At 32.4% G+C, this 15,735-nt stretch overlaps 2 protein-coding genes across 4 annotated transcripts in view; one reads left to right on the top strand and one right to left on the bottom strand.

The window, feature by feature from the left end:
• Nucleotides 1-630: 630 nt before the first annotated feature.
• Nucleotides 631-12,534, bottom strand: rab34a (RAB34, member RAS oncogene family a). The gene is made up of 11 exons (XM_062060385.1): nucleotides 12,290-12,534; nucleotides 10,261-10,340; nucleotides 10,086-10,177; nucleotides 9,943-10,008; nucleotides 8,044-8,145; nucleotides 7,905-7,969; nucleotides 3,803-3,854; nucleotides 3,648-3,729; nucleotides 2,148-2,238; nucleotides 1,884-1,991; nucleotides 631-1,817 (listed from the first exon to the last, which is right to left on the bottom strand). Exons 2-11 carry the CDS (start codon nucleotides 10,333-10,335, stop codon nucleotides 1,747-1,749), a joined length of 804 nt encoding a protein of 267 aa, XP_061916369.1. The 5' UTR covers nucleotides 10,336-10,340; nucleotides 12,290-12,534; the 3' UTR covers nucleotides 631-1,746.
• Nucleotides 11,413-15,735, top strand: part of nek8 (NIMA-related kinase 8) — a 51,008-nt gene continuing 46,685 nt past the window's right edge. For 2 of the 3 annotated variants that reach the window (XM_062060381.1, XM_062060379.1), the window contains exons 1-2: nucleotides 11,413-12,553; nucleotides 12,699-12,807. In XM_062060381.1, coding sequence (XP_061916365.1) covers nucleotides 12,705-12,807 — 103 coding nt within the window. In that variant the 5' untranslated portion in view covers nucleotides 11,413-12,553; nucleotides 12,699-12,704. Of the gene's footprint in view, nucleotides 12,590-12,698; nucleotides 12,808-15,735 lie in introns of all 3 variants that reach the window. The other variant, XM_062060380.1, reaches the window with a different exon arrangement.

The following is a 15,735-nucleotide window of genomic DNA, read 5'->3' as shown; positions in this document are numbered from 1 at the left end:
AACATAACTGAGAAACAGCACCCCCCGGTGATAAAAGAAGGAATGACAACAGCTAAGATATGTATAAGATCGATCTAAACGTGCAGATTTGTATCGTATTTATGTTTTTGCTGTGTTTTTGTCGGTTAGCCTCTGAGTTTCTGACACATTTTAAGGTGAATGAACAAATTAATTTGCCCGAGAAGCATAAAAAATTCTTAGTAAAACAGTAAAGGTCAAACAAACATAATTGAGAAACAGCACTCTCTGGCGTTATAAGTAAGGACAGCAGCCAAAAAATTAATAAGATCTACTGTAAACGTGGTAATGTTTATGGTATTGGTGTTTTTATGTTTTTGTCGGTTAATCCCTGAGTTTCTCACACATTTTGAAGTGAATAAATGAATTAATTTGCCCTAGAAGCATAAAAAATACTTCGTCAACAGTAGTCAACACATACATACCATTTGGATAAACAGCACTCTTCAGTGTTAAAAGAAAGACAGCTGTAAATATATGTAAATAAATGTTTGGTTAGGTAAACCTGGAAATTGTAATAGTTTTTGTTCTCTAACTGCGTCCCTAAAGAGCTGCAGACACAAATTGATCACAATATTTTCAAAGCTTTATGACTGACTTCAGTACTTTTAAGACTTGACTACATGCAACATTCCTTTTGGTAGAAAATACATTTTATTTAGGACCTTTCATGTAATAACAGTAACACCATGAAACATTTACAGGCACGTTTCATTTGTAACACTCACTGGCCAAACGTTTTCATCAATAATGACTGTGTCATTGTGTACCGTTGCTATAGCAACATGGAATCAAAGTTGACCTGATGCATCCTTTAGAATGGTTACAAAACATTGCAGTTACATAAGGTCAACTTATTGCTTTTTGGACTCACAGCCCACCCTGAAATGCTGCAAACTAAAAACAGCAAGTATAAAATGGAAAATGTTAAAACTCCACACCAATGGTATTCAAACTGTGTCCACCAGGGGGCAGCATACAAGCACAAACTGAAGGAAGCGGCGGCCATTTTTTGAACATTAAAATGTTAAAAACAATCCAATATATGCTAAGCCATCACAACAAAACATTAATTTGTGTTGTGGGTGACAAAGCAAAGCGTGTACTATCCAATAATACATCTTGATACATTTTTGAATAATAAAATGCATTAAGATGTATCAATACAATATAATATAATAATAATAATAAAGAACCAAGATGGCCTGCACTTTGGACACCCCAGCCTTACAAAGTGCTTCTTTGGCAGTATCACTTTCTTTTCATTCCACAAGAACACAGGTATTTCTAAAAAATATATATATGTATATTTATATATTTTAGTTGAGATTTAGTCTTTGATTTGGGTCACTGACTTTTTGGATATTCTCAGTGCCCAAGTCTAAAAAAAAAAAGAAAAAAAGATGCATTTTCTTTTAAATACTGTTACAGCACAACATGTCTGCTACGCTCTCCCCCTGTTAGTATATTGCACAGCTGTTTTCAGGCCTTTGATTGGCTGAAGTAGCGCTTGAAAGTCGGACAGATTGTTGCAACCCCCCACTTAAAAAAAACAAAACTGTTATTAAAATCCCAATATGTGTGAGTCATGCTGCACGCCCACACAAGTTAGCGCCGCATTATTCCACAGGCCAAAGAAGACACTGCCTCTCTGCCAGGAAAATCGGACTTGTGGAGAGCAGCTGCCGTGTCCTTTTATTTTCCAAACCTTTGAACGCATCATGGTCCTCACTGACAGCAGGCTGGTTGCTTCTTCTTGGACGCCGTGTACAGATTGTTGCTTGCGGTGCTTTGGATTTCTAGCGCGACACAAACGGTCACACACTTGCACACGATTGTAAATATTTTTCTTTTCGCATACTCACTGACGATGTTTCCTATCTGTCTTGTCCCGCTCTTCTCCAACTCGGCAAGAACGTTTGTTTCAAAAGCTATCGAGGCCACGCGGAAAAAGAACTCCTTTACGTTCTCTCCTATATACACACGCACACACACAGTCATAATTAAAACTCCTTTTCATTCATAATTCACTTAAATGTTATGTTGATTTGTTTTTTTTGCTTGCTTTTTAGTGAATGAAATAAAAAGGAAAAAAACAGTGAAAAAGGTACGTATATTTGGACATTCACCTGTGAGTGATGACAGCGTCCAATACTCTGCTCGCATCTCCTGCGCCACCTTCAGGGCGTCTTGTTCAATCTGAAGGTACCGACCAGGAGACTGCAAAACATAACATTATATTACAGTGTATTGTAGTAATAATGAATAGTAATATAATTACAATAACAGTAATTTAGCACGTGTTATTATTACAATGATATGAATTTGCATTGTTGTAATAACACCTTAAAAATATTTATTGATACAATTGATAATGCTAATTATTGTATAATGAATGCATTTAAAACATTTATAATAATGATCAAATTGATAATGCTAATTATTAATCTCCCCCCCCCAAAAAAAATATTTTTATTTTTATTATAATATATATTTGATAAAAATATAATACCACTTTTCATTAGATACTTTCTGTGTGTGTGTGTCATTGCAATGAAATTAAATTGTATTACTCTAATAATACATTCAAAATATTTATAATGATAAGATTGATCATTCTAAATATTGTATAACACATTCAAAACACTTATAGTAATGATAACATTTATAATACTTATTATTAATCTCCAAAAAAAAAAGAGGTGATTCTTTTTGTATATATATTTTTTCCTTCTCTCTCTATATATATATATATTTAATATATATATATATATACATATATATTATATTAATTTTAATTGGATACTTTGTTAATTGCATATATATATATACAGTATATTATAATACAAATTTTCATTATAAACATTATACTAATTTTCATTAGATATATATATTATATTAATTTTCATTACATACTTTTTAAATGTTATATATTATAATACTATTTTGTATTAGATATACCGGTATATATGTATTATAATACTCATTTTCATGAGATACTTTATTAAACACTCAGTAAAATCCACATTTTTATATACTTAAATTTAACCTTAATATTCTAGATAATTTATTCATCTCTAAGTAAAATTCACATTTTTATGTAATTAAATAGGATCTTGATATTTTTACTTTTTATTATTGCTATTCATTAATCTCCCAAAATTAGCATTGTTTTTTATATATAATATAATAAAATTATATATTGTATTATAGATTATTGAATTCATTTTTGAGATTTATTTTAAAAAATATATTTTTTTCTAATCATGAATGCTATTTTCATTCTGCTTCATTTTAATGGCATCCTTCCTAGTTGCTCTCTACTGCCCCAAGTGGACAAACAAGACTTTCCTTCACTTTGTAGTGTCAAATGTCATTTCATGTACAAAACTAGTCTGACCTGGACCCCATTTTACTACGTTTGTTCTTCATAATCTGACCTTTGACATCCTGATCTGACCTTTTTAACAACTATTTAACAATTATTTGGATTATTTTGATGTTGTTCAATTCATTTTGGACGACATTTAGCACCACCGGAAGAAATACAACTTATTGGAAACAACGATGACAGTCAGGGATGCTTTAAAATCTACAGGATTGTGGGTATTAAATATGTGCAAACGTACGCTCAGGTCCTTCTTGGTGCCCACGAGGAACAGCTGCACCGCCGTGGGGTCGTTCTCTTTCAACGCGTCTTCCAGCCACTGCCTGGGAAACACCGCAACACAACTTACTAACACACACACAATATGGACGGACGGACAAAGAAAAGCGATCTGACCTTGTGTGATCCAGAGAGCCCACGTCGTTTATGTCAAACACGATAATCACAACTGAAAGAAAATGCATTGGGATGTAAGTGTGGACTAAAATGACTCGCTAATGCAAATCAAAGTAACGCGAGCGCTAGCAAATAGAGACGCTATAATTCTTTCCGACTAAAATCAGCGGCTTGTGTTTCCATTTCTCTCAGTCAGCCCCCTCTTAAATCAAGCTGGACTAAGCGCTTGTGTTCAATGTTAATTTCTTTTTGCTTAATGTTCTCATTATCCGTGTCCCCTCTTAAACCAAACCAATTGTTAGTGCTAGGGATGTCCGATAATGGCTTTTTGCCGATATCCGATATTGCCCAACTCTTAATTACCGATACCGATATCAACCGATACCGATATATACAGTCGTGGAATTGACACATTATTATGCCTAATTTGGACAACCAGGTATGGTGAAGATAAGGTCCTTTTTAAAAAAAAAAGTAATACAATAAAATAAGATGAATAAATTAAAAACATTTTCTTGAATAAAAAAGAAAGTAAAACAATATAAAAACAGTTACATAGAAACTAGTAATGAATGAAAATGAGTCAAATTAACTGTTAAAGGTTAGTACTATTAGTGGACCAGCAGCACGCACAATCATGTGTGCTTACGGACTGTATCCCTTGCAGACTGTATTGATATATATTGATATATAATGTAGGAACCACAATATTTGTAACAGAAAGAAACAACCCTTTTGTGTGAATGAGTGTGAATGGGGGAGGGAGGTTTTTTGGGTTGGTGTATTAATTGTAAGTGTATCTTGTGTTTTTTATGTTGATTTAATAAAAAATTTAAAATTTAAAAAAACGAAACCGATAATCAAAAAAAAACGATACTGATAATTTCCGATATTACATTTTAACGCATTTATCGGCCGATAATATCGGACATCTCTAGTTAGTGTAGTGTTGTTGTTACCACCTTTTGTTGCTTTTTATTCTCATGTTCTGTCTGTATGTCCCCTCTCAAATTCATTCAACAGTGTCATCTTCTGTTATTGCTTTTTATTGTCATTTTTTCTCTCCCCTGGCATTAGCATTAGACACATGTTGTTGCTATCATCCTATTGCTTTTTGTTCTCATTTGTCAGGGTCCCCTCTCAACCCAATTTATTACCATTTGATATTGCTTTTTTGTTCTATTTTCTCGTTGTCCTTTCTTTCACAAAACACATCATTGTTCTGTCCCTTCTTAAACCAAAGCACTATCATTATATGTTAACATCTTCTGTTATTGCTTTTTTCCCCATTTTTTCCTCTTTCCCCTTTTAAATCAAGCCAAACCAAGCATTACTAATCTTTATCTTCTTTTATTGCTTTTTGTTCTCATTTTCTCTTTCTGTCCCCTCTTAAATCGAGCTAAACCAATCATTGACATTGAATGTTGTTGCTATCATATTCTGTAAATTCTATTTGTTCTCCTTTTTCTGTCCCTTCTTAAACCAAGGCACTATTATTATAAGCTAACATCTTCTGTTATTGATTTGTGTTCCCATTTGTTCTGTGTGTCCCCTTTTAAATCAGTTAAAAGCCAGCATTACTAATCGTTATCTTCTGTTATTGCTTTTTGTTCTATTTTTCTCTTTGTCCCCTCTTAAATCAAGCTAAACTAATCACTAACATTCTATGTCATCTTCTGTAAATTATATTTGGTCTCATTTTTTTCTGTCCCTTCCTAAACCAAAAGCACTGGCATTATATGTGATGTTACTATCATTTTTGTCCAATTATATTTGTTCTCCTTTTTCTGTCCCTTCTTAAACCAAAGCACTATCATTATATGTTAACATCTTCTGTTATTGCTTTGTGTTCCCATTTTTTCTCTATGTCCCCTTTTAAATCAAGCCAAACCAAGCATTACTAATCGTTATCTTCTGTTATTGCTTGTTATTCTCATTTTCTCTTTCTGCCCCTCTTAAATCGAGCTAAACCAATAATTGACATTCAATGTTGTTGCAATCATATTCTGTAAATTCAATTTATTCTCCTTTTTCTGTCCCTTCTTAAACCAAAGCAGTCTCATTATAAGCTAACATCTTCTGTTATTGCATTTTGTTCCCATTTGTTCTGTCCCCTTTTAAATCAGGCAAAAGCAAGCGTTACTAATCGTTATCTTCTGTTATTGCTTTTTGTTCTATTTTTCTCTCTGTCCCCTCTTAAATCAAGCAAGAAATTAACAAATTAAAAAGATGGTTTGACAAAAACAGACTATTGTTGAATCTCAGTAAAACTAAAATAATGCTATTTGGTAACAGTAGAAGAGAAAGTCAAACACAAATACAAATAGACGGAATAGAAATTGAAAGAGTAAATGAAACCAAATTTCTAGGTATAATGATTGATGATAAATTGAACTGGAAATCTCACGTAAAAAACATACAACATAAAGTTGCAAGAAACACGTCAATAATGAATAAAGCAAAACATGTTCTAGACAAAAAATCCCTTCATATTCTCTACTGCTCACTAGTGTTACCATATCTGAGTTACTGTGTAGAAATATGGGGAAATAATTACAAAAGTACACTTCATTCATTAACGGTGTTACAAAAAAGATCAGTTAGAATAATACATAATGTTGTATATAGATTAACATACAAACCTTTTATTTATTGAATCAAAAATACTGAAATTCCACGACATAGTGAATTTGCAAACAGCTAAAATTATACACAAAGCAAACTATAACCTGCTACCCAAAAATATACAACAATTCTTCTCAAAAAAAGAGGAGAAATGTAATCTTAGAGAAAAACGTAATTTAAAACATTTGTTTGCACGTACAACACTTAAGACCTTCAGTATATCAGTATGTGGAATTAAATTATGGAATGGATTAAGCAAAGCAATCAAACAATGTACTAATATGATCCACTTCAAGAAACTCTTCAAACTTAAAGTGTTTACAAAATACAAAGAAGAAGAACCGTGATAAACATTCTCAATTTATTTCATCCATCCATCCATTCATTCATTCTTAAAGTAATCTTACTTATCTCATCATATGAAATATGACTTACTTCACCAATAATTATTATTAAATTCTTACTATTATTTTATGTTAAAGAGGTTCATTTAGCCTACTAATGTGTATTTATAAATGGTTGATTTATATAGGCTAGTAAGGTAAAGTTTTGTACCTTGCTTCTGCAGAAAGGCTGCAGAAGCAAGATAGCCGAAACTTGTCAGCTACAAAACTTTACCTTACTAGCCTATATAAATCAACCATTTATAAATAAAAAATCTTACTATTATTTATTTTTATTGTGATTACTTATGGAGTTTATTGTGAATAAATTGTGAACAGGAATTGAACAAAAAGTTTTGCAACTGTTATGTAAAGAAAAGGGGTAGGATTAAATAAGCTCTGCTTCTTCCTACTCCTTTTCGAACATGTTGAAAAGAGAAACTGGAAATTGTGATGTATAATGTTGTATGTTTGCATGTTCGAAATAAACTCAAACTCAAACTAAACCAATCACTAACATTCTATGTCATCTTCTGTAAATTATGTTTGATCTAATTTTTTTCTGTCTCTTCCTAAACCAAAAGCACTAGCATTATATGTGATTTTACTATCATTTTTTTCCAATTCCATTTGTTATCCTTTTTCTGTCCCTTCTTAAACCAAAGCAGTCTCATTATAAGCTAACATCTTCTGTTATTGCTTTTTTGTTCCCATTTGTTCTGCGTGTCCCCTTTTAAATCAGGCAAAACCAAGCATTACTATTTGTTATCTTCTGTTACGGCTTTTTGTTCTATTTTTCTCTCTGTCCCCTCTTAAGTCAAGCTAATCCAATCATTAACTTTCTATGTCATCTTCTGTAAAGTTTATTTGTTCTCATTTTTTTGTCCCTTCTTAAACCTAAGCACTAGCATTATATGTTGTTCACAACGTCTGTTATTGCTTTTTATTCCCATTTTTTCTGTAGGTCCCCTTTTAAATCAAGCCAATTGTTATCTTCTGTTAATGCTTTATGTTTTATTGTTTCTGTCCGTCCCCTCTTAAATCTGGACGGACATACAGTATATACTTTTAGGGAACCTGTTTGAATGACTCACCCTGTGCTCCTCTGTAGTACGTGGACGCGATACACTTGAACCTCTCTTGTCCCGCCGTGTCCCACCTTAAAACAAGGAGAGTAAATAACGGCCCACAATTGACTTTTAGGGAATACACACAGGAAGTACGTTAACTTACAGCTGGAGACTGAAAGGTACGCCAAGTACCTCGAAACGCTCCATCTCAAAGTCAACGCCGATTGTCGCTTTGTAGTTCTTATCGAAAACATCCTTGCAAAACCTGAAAACACAACACTTTATGGGCTTGTTCATATCAAAAAGAGGAATGTATATAATATAAGTACATGCAGTACGTCCCATGAAGTTTAACTTGAAGTCGTTTTTTACTCATTGATGCAAATATACATGATTACTTTATGTCATCACATTGAAATAAGGTCCTATCATGCTATCAACTAAACTATTAGGTTTTGTAGTGGCCAAAGGATAAATAACAGGAACAACAAAGAGTTTATTTACAGATTTTGTAAAACCTAAACATTCTGTTATCTTAACAATGTGCTAAGAAATCAAGTGTTGGGAATTCTTAGACTTGGTGCAATTGTATGTAAGAATGTTTTTTTGAGCATTCTCATGCTATGATTTGTATATTAGCATCTATTTATTTAGGATTCTCCTTCTACAATTTGTATATTACCTTCTTTTTTTTTAGCCTTCTTATCGCCTGCAATTGTACATTAGCATGTTGTTTTAATATTGTGACGGCTGCAATTGTATATCAGCCTTTTTTTTTAGCATTCTTTCAGCTGCAATTGTACATTAGCATGTTTTTTTTAGCATTCTGACGGCTGCAATTGTACATTAGCATGTTTTTTTTTAGCATTCTGACGGCTGCAATAGTTTATTAGCATGTTTTTTTAGCATTCTAATTCTTCAATTGTATATTAGCATGGTTTTTTTTTAGCATTCTGACGGCTGCAATTGTATATTAGCATGTTTTTTTTAGCATTCTGACAGCTGCAATCGTATATTAGCATGTTTTTTTTAGCATTCTAATTCTGTTTTTTTAGCATTCTAATTTTGTTTTTCTAGCATTCTAATTCTGCAATTGTACATTAGCAGGTTTTTTAGCATTCTAATTATGGATTTGTATGCTACCCCATTTTTTTTTAAGCATTTTGATGCCAACAATTGTACATTAGCATGTTTTTTTTTTCATTCTGATGCTGCATTTGGTATATTAGTATACGGGCATGTTTTTTTTTGTATTGTCGTGCTACAATTTCTATACTAGCATCTTTTTTAGCCTTTTGATTAGCTACAATTGTACATTAGCATGTTTTTTTTTTAGCAATTTGACAGCTCCAGTTGTTTATAGGCCTCTTTTTCGCATTCTGACAGCTGCAATTGTAAATAAGCATTTTGACAGCTGCAATTGTACATTAGCATGTTTTTTTGCATTCTGATACTGCGTTTGTATATTAGCCTGTTTTTTTTAAGCAGTTAGATGGCTGCAAAAGTATATAAAAGGTTTTTTGAAGCATTCTCGTGCTACAATTTCTATATTAGCATGCTTTGTTTGCCTTCTGATTAGCTGCAATTGTACATTCGCATGTTTTTTTTAGCATTTGGCTGCTGCAATTGTAAATTAGCATTTTTTTAGCATTTTGATGCTGACCTTGTATACTAGGCTGTTTTTTAGCATTCTGATTGCTCCAATTGTATATTATCATGTTTTAGCATGTACTTTGAGCATTCTGATGGCTGCAATCGCATATTAGCATGTTTTAGCATATTTTTTTTAGCATTCTGATGGCTGCAATTGTATATTAGCATGTTTTTTCAGCATTCCAATGCTGTAGTTGTGTATTAGAATGTGTTTTTTAAGCATTCTGATGCTGCAATTGTATATTAGCATCTTTTTCAGCATTTGGATGCTGCAGTTGTGTATTAGAATGTGATTTTGAAGCATTCTGATGCTGCAATTGTATATTAGCATCTTTTTTTAGCCTTCTGATGGCTGCAATTATATATTAGCATATATTTTTCAGTATTTTAATGGCTGCAAAATGATCACCTATTAATCAGGCAGGTTTTGCCAACAGCCAAGTCCCCGACAACAATCACCTTGGATATTTTAAATCTGTAGAGAAGAGTAGAAAATGAATTAAAGCATAATAACACATCAAGCAAAGCTCCATTTGCAATCTTCGAACTGACCCGACTGTTCCGGTGCGATGCTCCTGGCAGGCTGCCTTCACTTTGGGGTTAAAGTCGTGCTCGATGTGGACCGCTGCATCCTTCCGGAAACACTGCAAGAATAAGATGAGTGTTTTGATGAATACTGTACGTCGTTGACGGGATGGTGCTGACGGAAGATATTTCAATGTTTTACATGCGGGAGTTGTGCGATGACGCGGTCCTTGCGAACAGGCGCAAAGACACTCATGTTTAGCCTTCTGGTTGACATCAAACCTGCAGGTCAAAGTTTATATATTAGAGCGAGACCAGGTTAAACATGTCCGAATAACCACTGAATTTCTTAAAACAGGGACAGCAACACAGTATCAGTGTCTATACAGCTAGTGAGTGTGCCATACACTCACCGAGGGGATTACATTGTATCTACCCATATTTATTTAAAAGTGTGGCTGTTATTTCTCCTTTTACATGTGTCACAGTAGACGTCGTTATCACAACGCCGACATCGAACACAAGCAGGCGTGACATTTGTAAAGTTGACGTTTACGACAAAAGTTGTTAAATTTAGCAAGTATTTATGAACCATGAAACAATCAAACAAGAAGGAAGCACGCCTTACTCAAGGTTTTTTTTCATACTATCATCTTTAGTTTAACATTTTTTTATTATTTATTAGTAAAATGTTAAACACCATTACATTTTAATACAGTACATCTAAATTACTATTTGTAAATAATGTTTACAAATTTGAAAACAACTGTATTAAAAAATATATATGTGTATATGATTACAACATATTGTCCATATTGTAAAATATAAACTTTTATTTGTTTAATTTAAATAAAAATATTTACAATATAATTTGGTATGAATGAACTATAAAACAATCTGACAAGCAAGCATGCCTTGCTTGCAGTTTATTTTCACATTTTTTAACATTTTTAATTAGTCATTATGAAATATGTAAAACAATACATTGTAATAAAATTAAATGACTATTTGCTTGAATGCTTCAAAATATGAAAAAATGTATTGTACAATATATTTTTACTTTTTTTTTTTTTTTTAAATTAACTAGTTATTAATGGTTGGTGAATGATGCATAAAAAAATAACTACATCTGTTTATTAGTGAAATATGTTAATATTACCTTTTAATACAGTAAAATTAAATGATTATTTGCTAATAATGCTTAAATTAATAGAAAAAACAGTCATTATCTATTAATAAAAAATTATACAATTGCATATATTTGCATATATATATTACTGTATTTATTTTTTACAAAAATTCAACTATGATTTGTGAATAATGCATACATATATGAACTAAAAAGTTACAATTGTCTGTGAAATGTCAAAAAATATATAGAATTGTTATATATTTGTGGAATGATAATATAATAGGATGGCTATATAAAATATGAAAATATAATTAATGTCTGAATATAAAAAAAAAGTATTTACAATATAATTATTTGTGAAAAATAAATGCTTAAAAATATTACACGTTATAAAAAAGTAATGTAAACATATATGAACGCCTTATCTGTAAAACTACCCAGGGCTTTCTGCAGTTGAGTAAACAAACGCCAAAAACAGATGAAATTCACACCCGCAACAAAGTAAAACAGACCTTACTAAGCTATTTAAGTCCCACTGTTAAAAGAAATAAACACAGAAACTTGAGTCAAAGACACTATTTGGTCTGGATCACAATCAACTGCAGTGAGGGTGTGTTGCCATGGTGACGCCAACAGCAGCACATAAAAACCCTCTTAAAACGTGTGTCCTGCAACTTGCACAAAAATACATTTTTGTAATCATATTTAAGACAGAATTTGTTTGGAAAATACCAGTATAGATCATTTAAAATGTTTGTGGTCTTGTTTAAAAAAAGGGGGGAGGGGGGAATGACTCACTGTTTGGATTTCAATGGAGAAAAATAAGAGAAATTAGGTTTCAATGTGAGAAAAGAGCATATTGTGTCCCACTGTAATCCCCTTACTTTTAATCCGATTGTCCTTAAAAGATGGTAAAACGAGTAATTTACCAGAACTTGTTGAATCTAGCTGACAAATTTATTTTGTGGGCGATCTACCGAACATTACAGCGTTTAGAAATTGTGTTATAAGACAGAAAAGTCCTTATTAAAACACCCAAGATAACTTTTTTTTCCCAAGAAGAAAACGATGAGTCAGCCAGAGAGACTGAAGACGTTACCTTGGCGAGACAAGGTGGTGGTCCGCTCCTTCGCTGTCCCTTCTTTCTGTCCTTCAGGTCCTTAAACGTCGCTCTGTGCGATGCAAACTGAGGTGCGTCTATGAAATTAGATATGTTTTAATCCACCACGGAGGCGAACGCGGAGGAAGGCGAGGAGAAGCAGCAGAATGGTGGGACACACACGGATCCCATTTCTCCTGGTCTGCACAGCAGAGCGACCCCTGCTGGACGACATCGGGAAAACACCGGAAGTCGTGGAAAAAGGCAACGTCTCATATTGACTAGTAACGAGGATAGAATGTAACAACCTACATCACTTACTTAAAAAACAACATTTAAATTGCTTTATTATTTTCACCGTCATATTTGATCAAAGAATACATCAGATTTATGAATTTTGTCGTTGCAGTTTGCAATGCTGACTCTAGGAGGCAAGATGGCGCTAGTTTCACAAATGCTGCGTTCATGTCCTGGCGGCAAAAGTCGGAATTTCCTCTTTTCACCCAACACTTCCAAGCGTAAGTTGATGTTCTTAGCCTCGTTTTATTCTTAAACGTGTCAGCTCACAAGTCAGACGCTTTGGATACTCACAATAACGTCCCTATGAAGTTGACGTGACGTTGTGTTTGTTTTTTTACAATGCAAGTTAGGATGCAATGTTGTAAATCGGTGTTGCTAACCTAGCTAACACTATACAATGTTATTGTTTAGTAATACTTTTTAAGGTAGGGGATAAAACATCAATTTCCAGGCGAAAAAAATGCGTAATTCGAAGTTAGACGTGTGGCTTTAACAGTTATGACGTCACCATTTGTGCGCATAGCCATCACTTCTAAGTCTGTGATGGTTACTTCAAGTACGCGTGTTCTTTTTTTGTTTTTAGCTTTTATGCAGCATTCAACGTCGTTAATCTATTTGCGTTTTAGAATGACTTGAGAGTGTGATGATGTTCCTACTGTATATATGGGGGGAAACTCTTTTTCATTCATTTCATCGCAATTATGGCTGCCCTCACAGGGCCATTTGTAACATTAATATGGAACATGGATGGATAAATGAAGAATGATTTTCCTAGTTATATTGTTACACAATTAACTATGCTTTTGATTTTTGATTTTTTTTTTTACACATGCTTTAAAAAAAACCCATCTAGATTTTCTGGTAAAAATGGCTGCTCAGTTACCCAAATGTTACCCCAAAAAACTAAATTTTTCCTTTTTACCATGTATTACTGTAAATGGTAAAAATGGTACCACTTGCTTTTACGATAAAGTCTGGCAACTGACTTTTAACAGTAACATTTACAGTTGTTGTTTTTACAGTGTATAACTGTAAAAAAAAAAAAAAAATGCTCCACTGTTTTTTAAAGTAAATTCTGAAGACTCAGATGGGATTTTTTTTTTAATGTAAAGTGTATTTTCATTTTCACAATGTACAATTTGATGGATGACTTGTTTTGAAATCAGAAGTCAATAAGTGTTCATTTTAATTTGAACCAAAAATAGAATATATGTTGCATTTTTTGATAATGTTAAAGTCTAAAAAGTATGCAACTACATGTATTTTTTTCTATCAAAATGGAGAAAGGAAAAGTACATTATGGACAGTATTCCAGGCTTTTGCGGGCCAGATCTGGACTTGAGTTTTACACCTGTGATATAAGCGAAAGGATAAAAGCTTATTCATGATTTTTGCTTATATATATATATATATATATATATATATATATATATATATATATATATATATATATATATATATATATATATATATATATATATATATATATGTATATATATATATATATGTATATATATGTATATATATATATATGTATATATATGTATATATATATATATATATATATGTATATATATATATATATATATATATATATATATATATATATATATATATATATATATATGTATATATATATATATATATATATATATATATATATATATATATATATATATATATATATATATGTATATATATATATATATATATATATATATATATATATATATATATATATATATATATATATATATATATATATATATACACATCTGTCCATTTTCTATATAGTACATATAGTCAGAACAGTGTCACAAAGCAGGTTTGACGGTTCCACTCTGTGGAAACATGGAATGTTGTTATGTTATCAGTTGTTATGTTCTATATGGCTCACAGTCTCTTCAGCCACAAACGGTGTCATCGAGACAATGAGCGATGTACCCCAAAATCCAATGTCAGAAAGTCCTGGCCGGTGGTTTGTTCTTCACAATTGGGGAGAAAAGTTGAAAAAGTTAAAGCAACAACTGGCAGGAATTATGGCTCACGATAACGATAATATATCAATATGGCGATACTGCGATAGGAGGGAAACAAAAAACATGAAGTGTCATAGTTTATATTTTGCAGCATTATTGATGCATACAGTAGGATGGGGATTCACATGGCCCCATTTGTCACGGTTTACCTGACACATGAAACGTGACCAATTGCACTATCCACTTTATCCGCCAAATGGCAATAAAGTGTTGAATATCTTAAAACAGGGGTTCTTAATCTTTTTGACCTCAAGGCCTAACTTTTCCACGATAGAGGAGCCCAGGGCCCACTCAAATATTAAGACCGAATTAGTCATCTTCATCCTGATTTTAATTGTATTAAATAATTATATCCAACCTACTTACATTTTAACGGAATAAACCTTGTCAAATGATATAAAAACATGTGTTAATCACAAAGATTATTATCAAGGCTTAGGTCAGGCTGATTACAAAAATAAATACTAATCAATTATACTGCAAACGAAGGCACTCATAAAAACTGAAAAAACAATTTTTTGAATTGAATTAGAATCGTGACGAAAAAGAATTGCAATTCAGATGTGAATCAATGTTTTTGTGCACCTCAAATGGTCTGTAAAACATAAACTATGCAACATTTTGACCAAAGAACCACCATTACATGTTATGTAGACCACAAGAACGTGTTTTGTAGAAAATAAAAAATCATAATATGACCATTTAAAGGGGAACTGCACTTTTTTGGGGAATTTTGCCATCGTTCACAATCATTATGAAAGACATGACGACGGATGTTTTTTTTTTATTGCATTCTAAGTCGTAAATAAAGGGAAATAAAAGTCCGCTTACAGCGGCGCAAATGTGAGGACCCTTATTCTACCCATGAAACCCACCCCAAAAACATCCAAAAAGCGCCAACTATACTCCATTTACATTTTGTGACTTGAATATTAACCAAGTATTAGCAATATTGTTATTATAAGCGCTAACGCAGACAAATGTTTACATCATGCAGTGGTCTTCTGTTTCTACGCTTTCTTTGCTTTTAAGTTTATTGTCGATCATAAGTAATTGCCTCTCACCTGGGTAGTAGAAGCATGAGAACGTATTCCGACAAGTTGGTAC

This window comes from Entelurus aequoreus, linkage group LG10 (genome assembly GCF_033978785.1).
Source record: "Entelurus aequoreus isolate RoL-2023_Sb linkage group LG10, RoL_Eaeq_v1.1, whole genome shotgun sequence".
NCBI lineage: Eukaryota > Metazoa > Chordata > Actinopteri > Syngnathiformes > Syngnathidae > Entelurus > Entelurus aequoreus.
The sequence above is the reverse complement of the archived record's forward strand: the minus strand, read 5'-3'. Positions and strand labels throughout refer to the sequence as shown.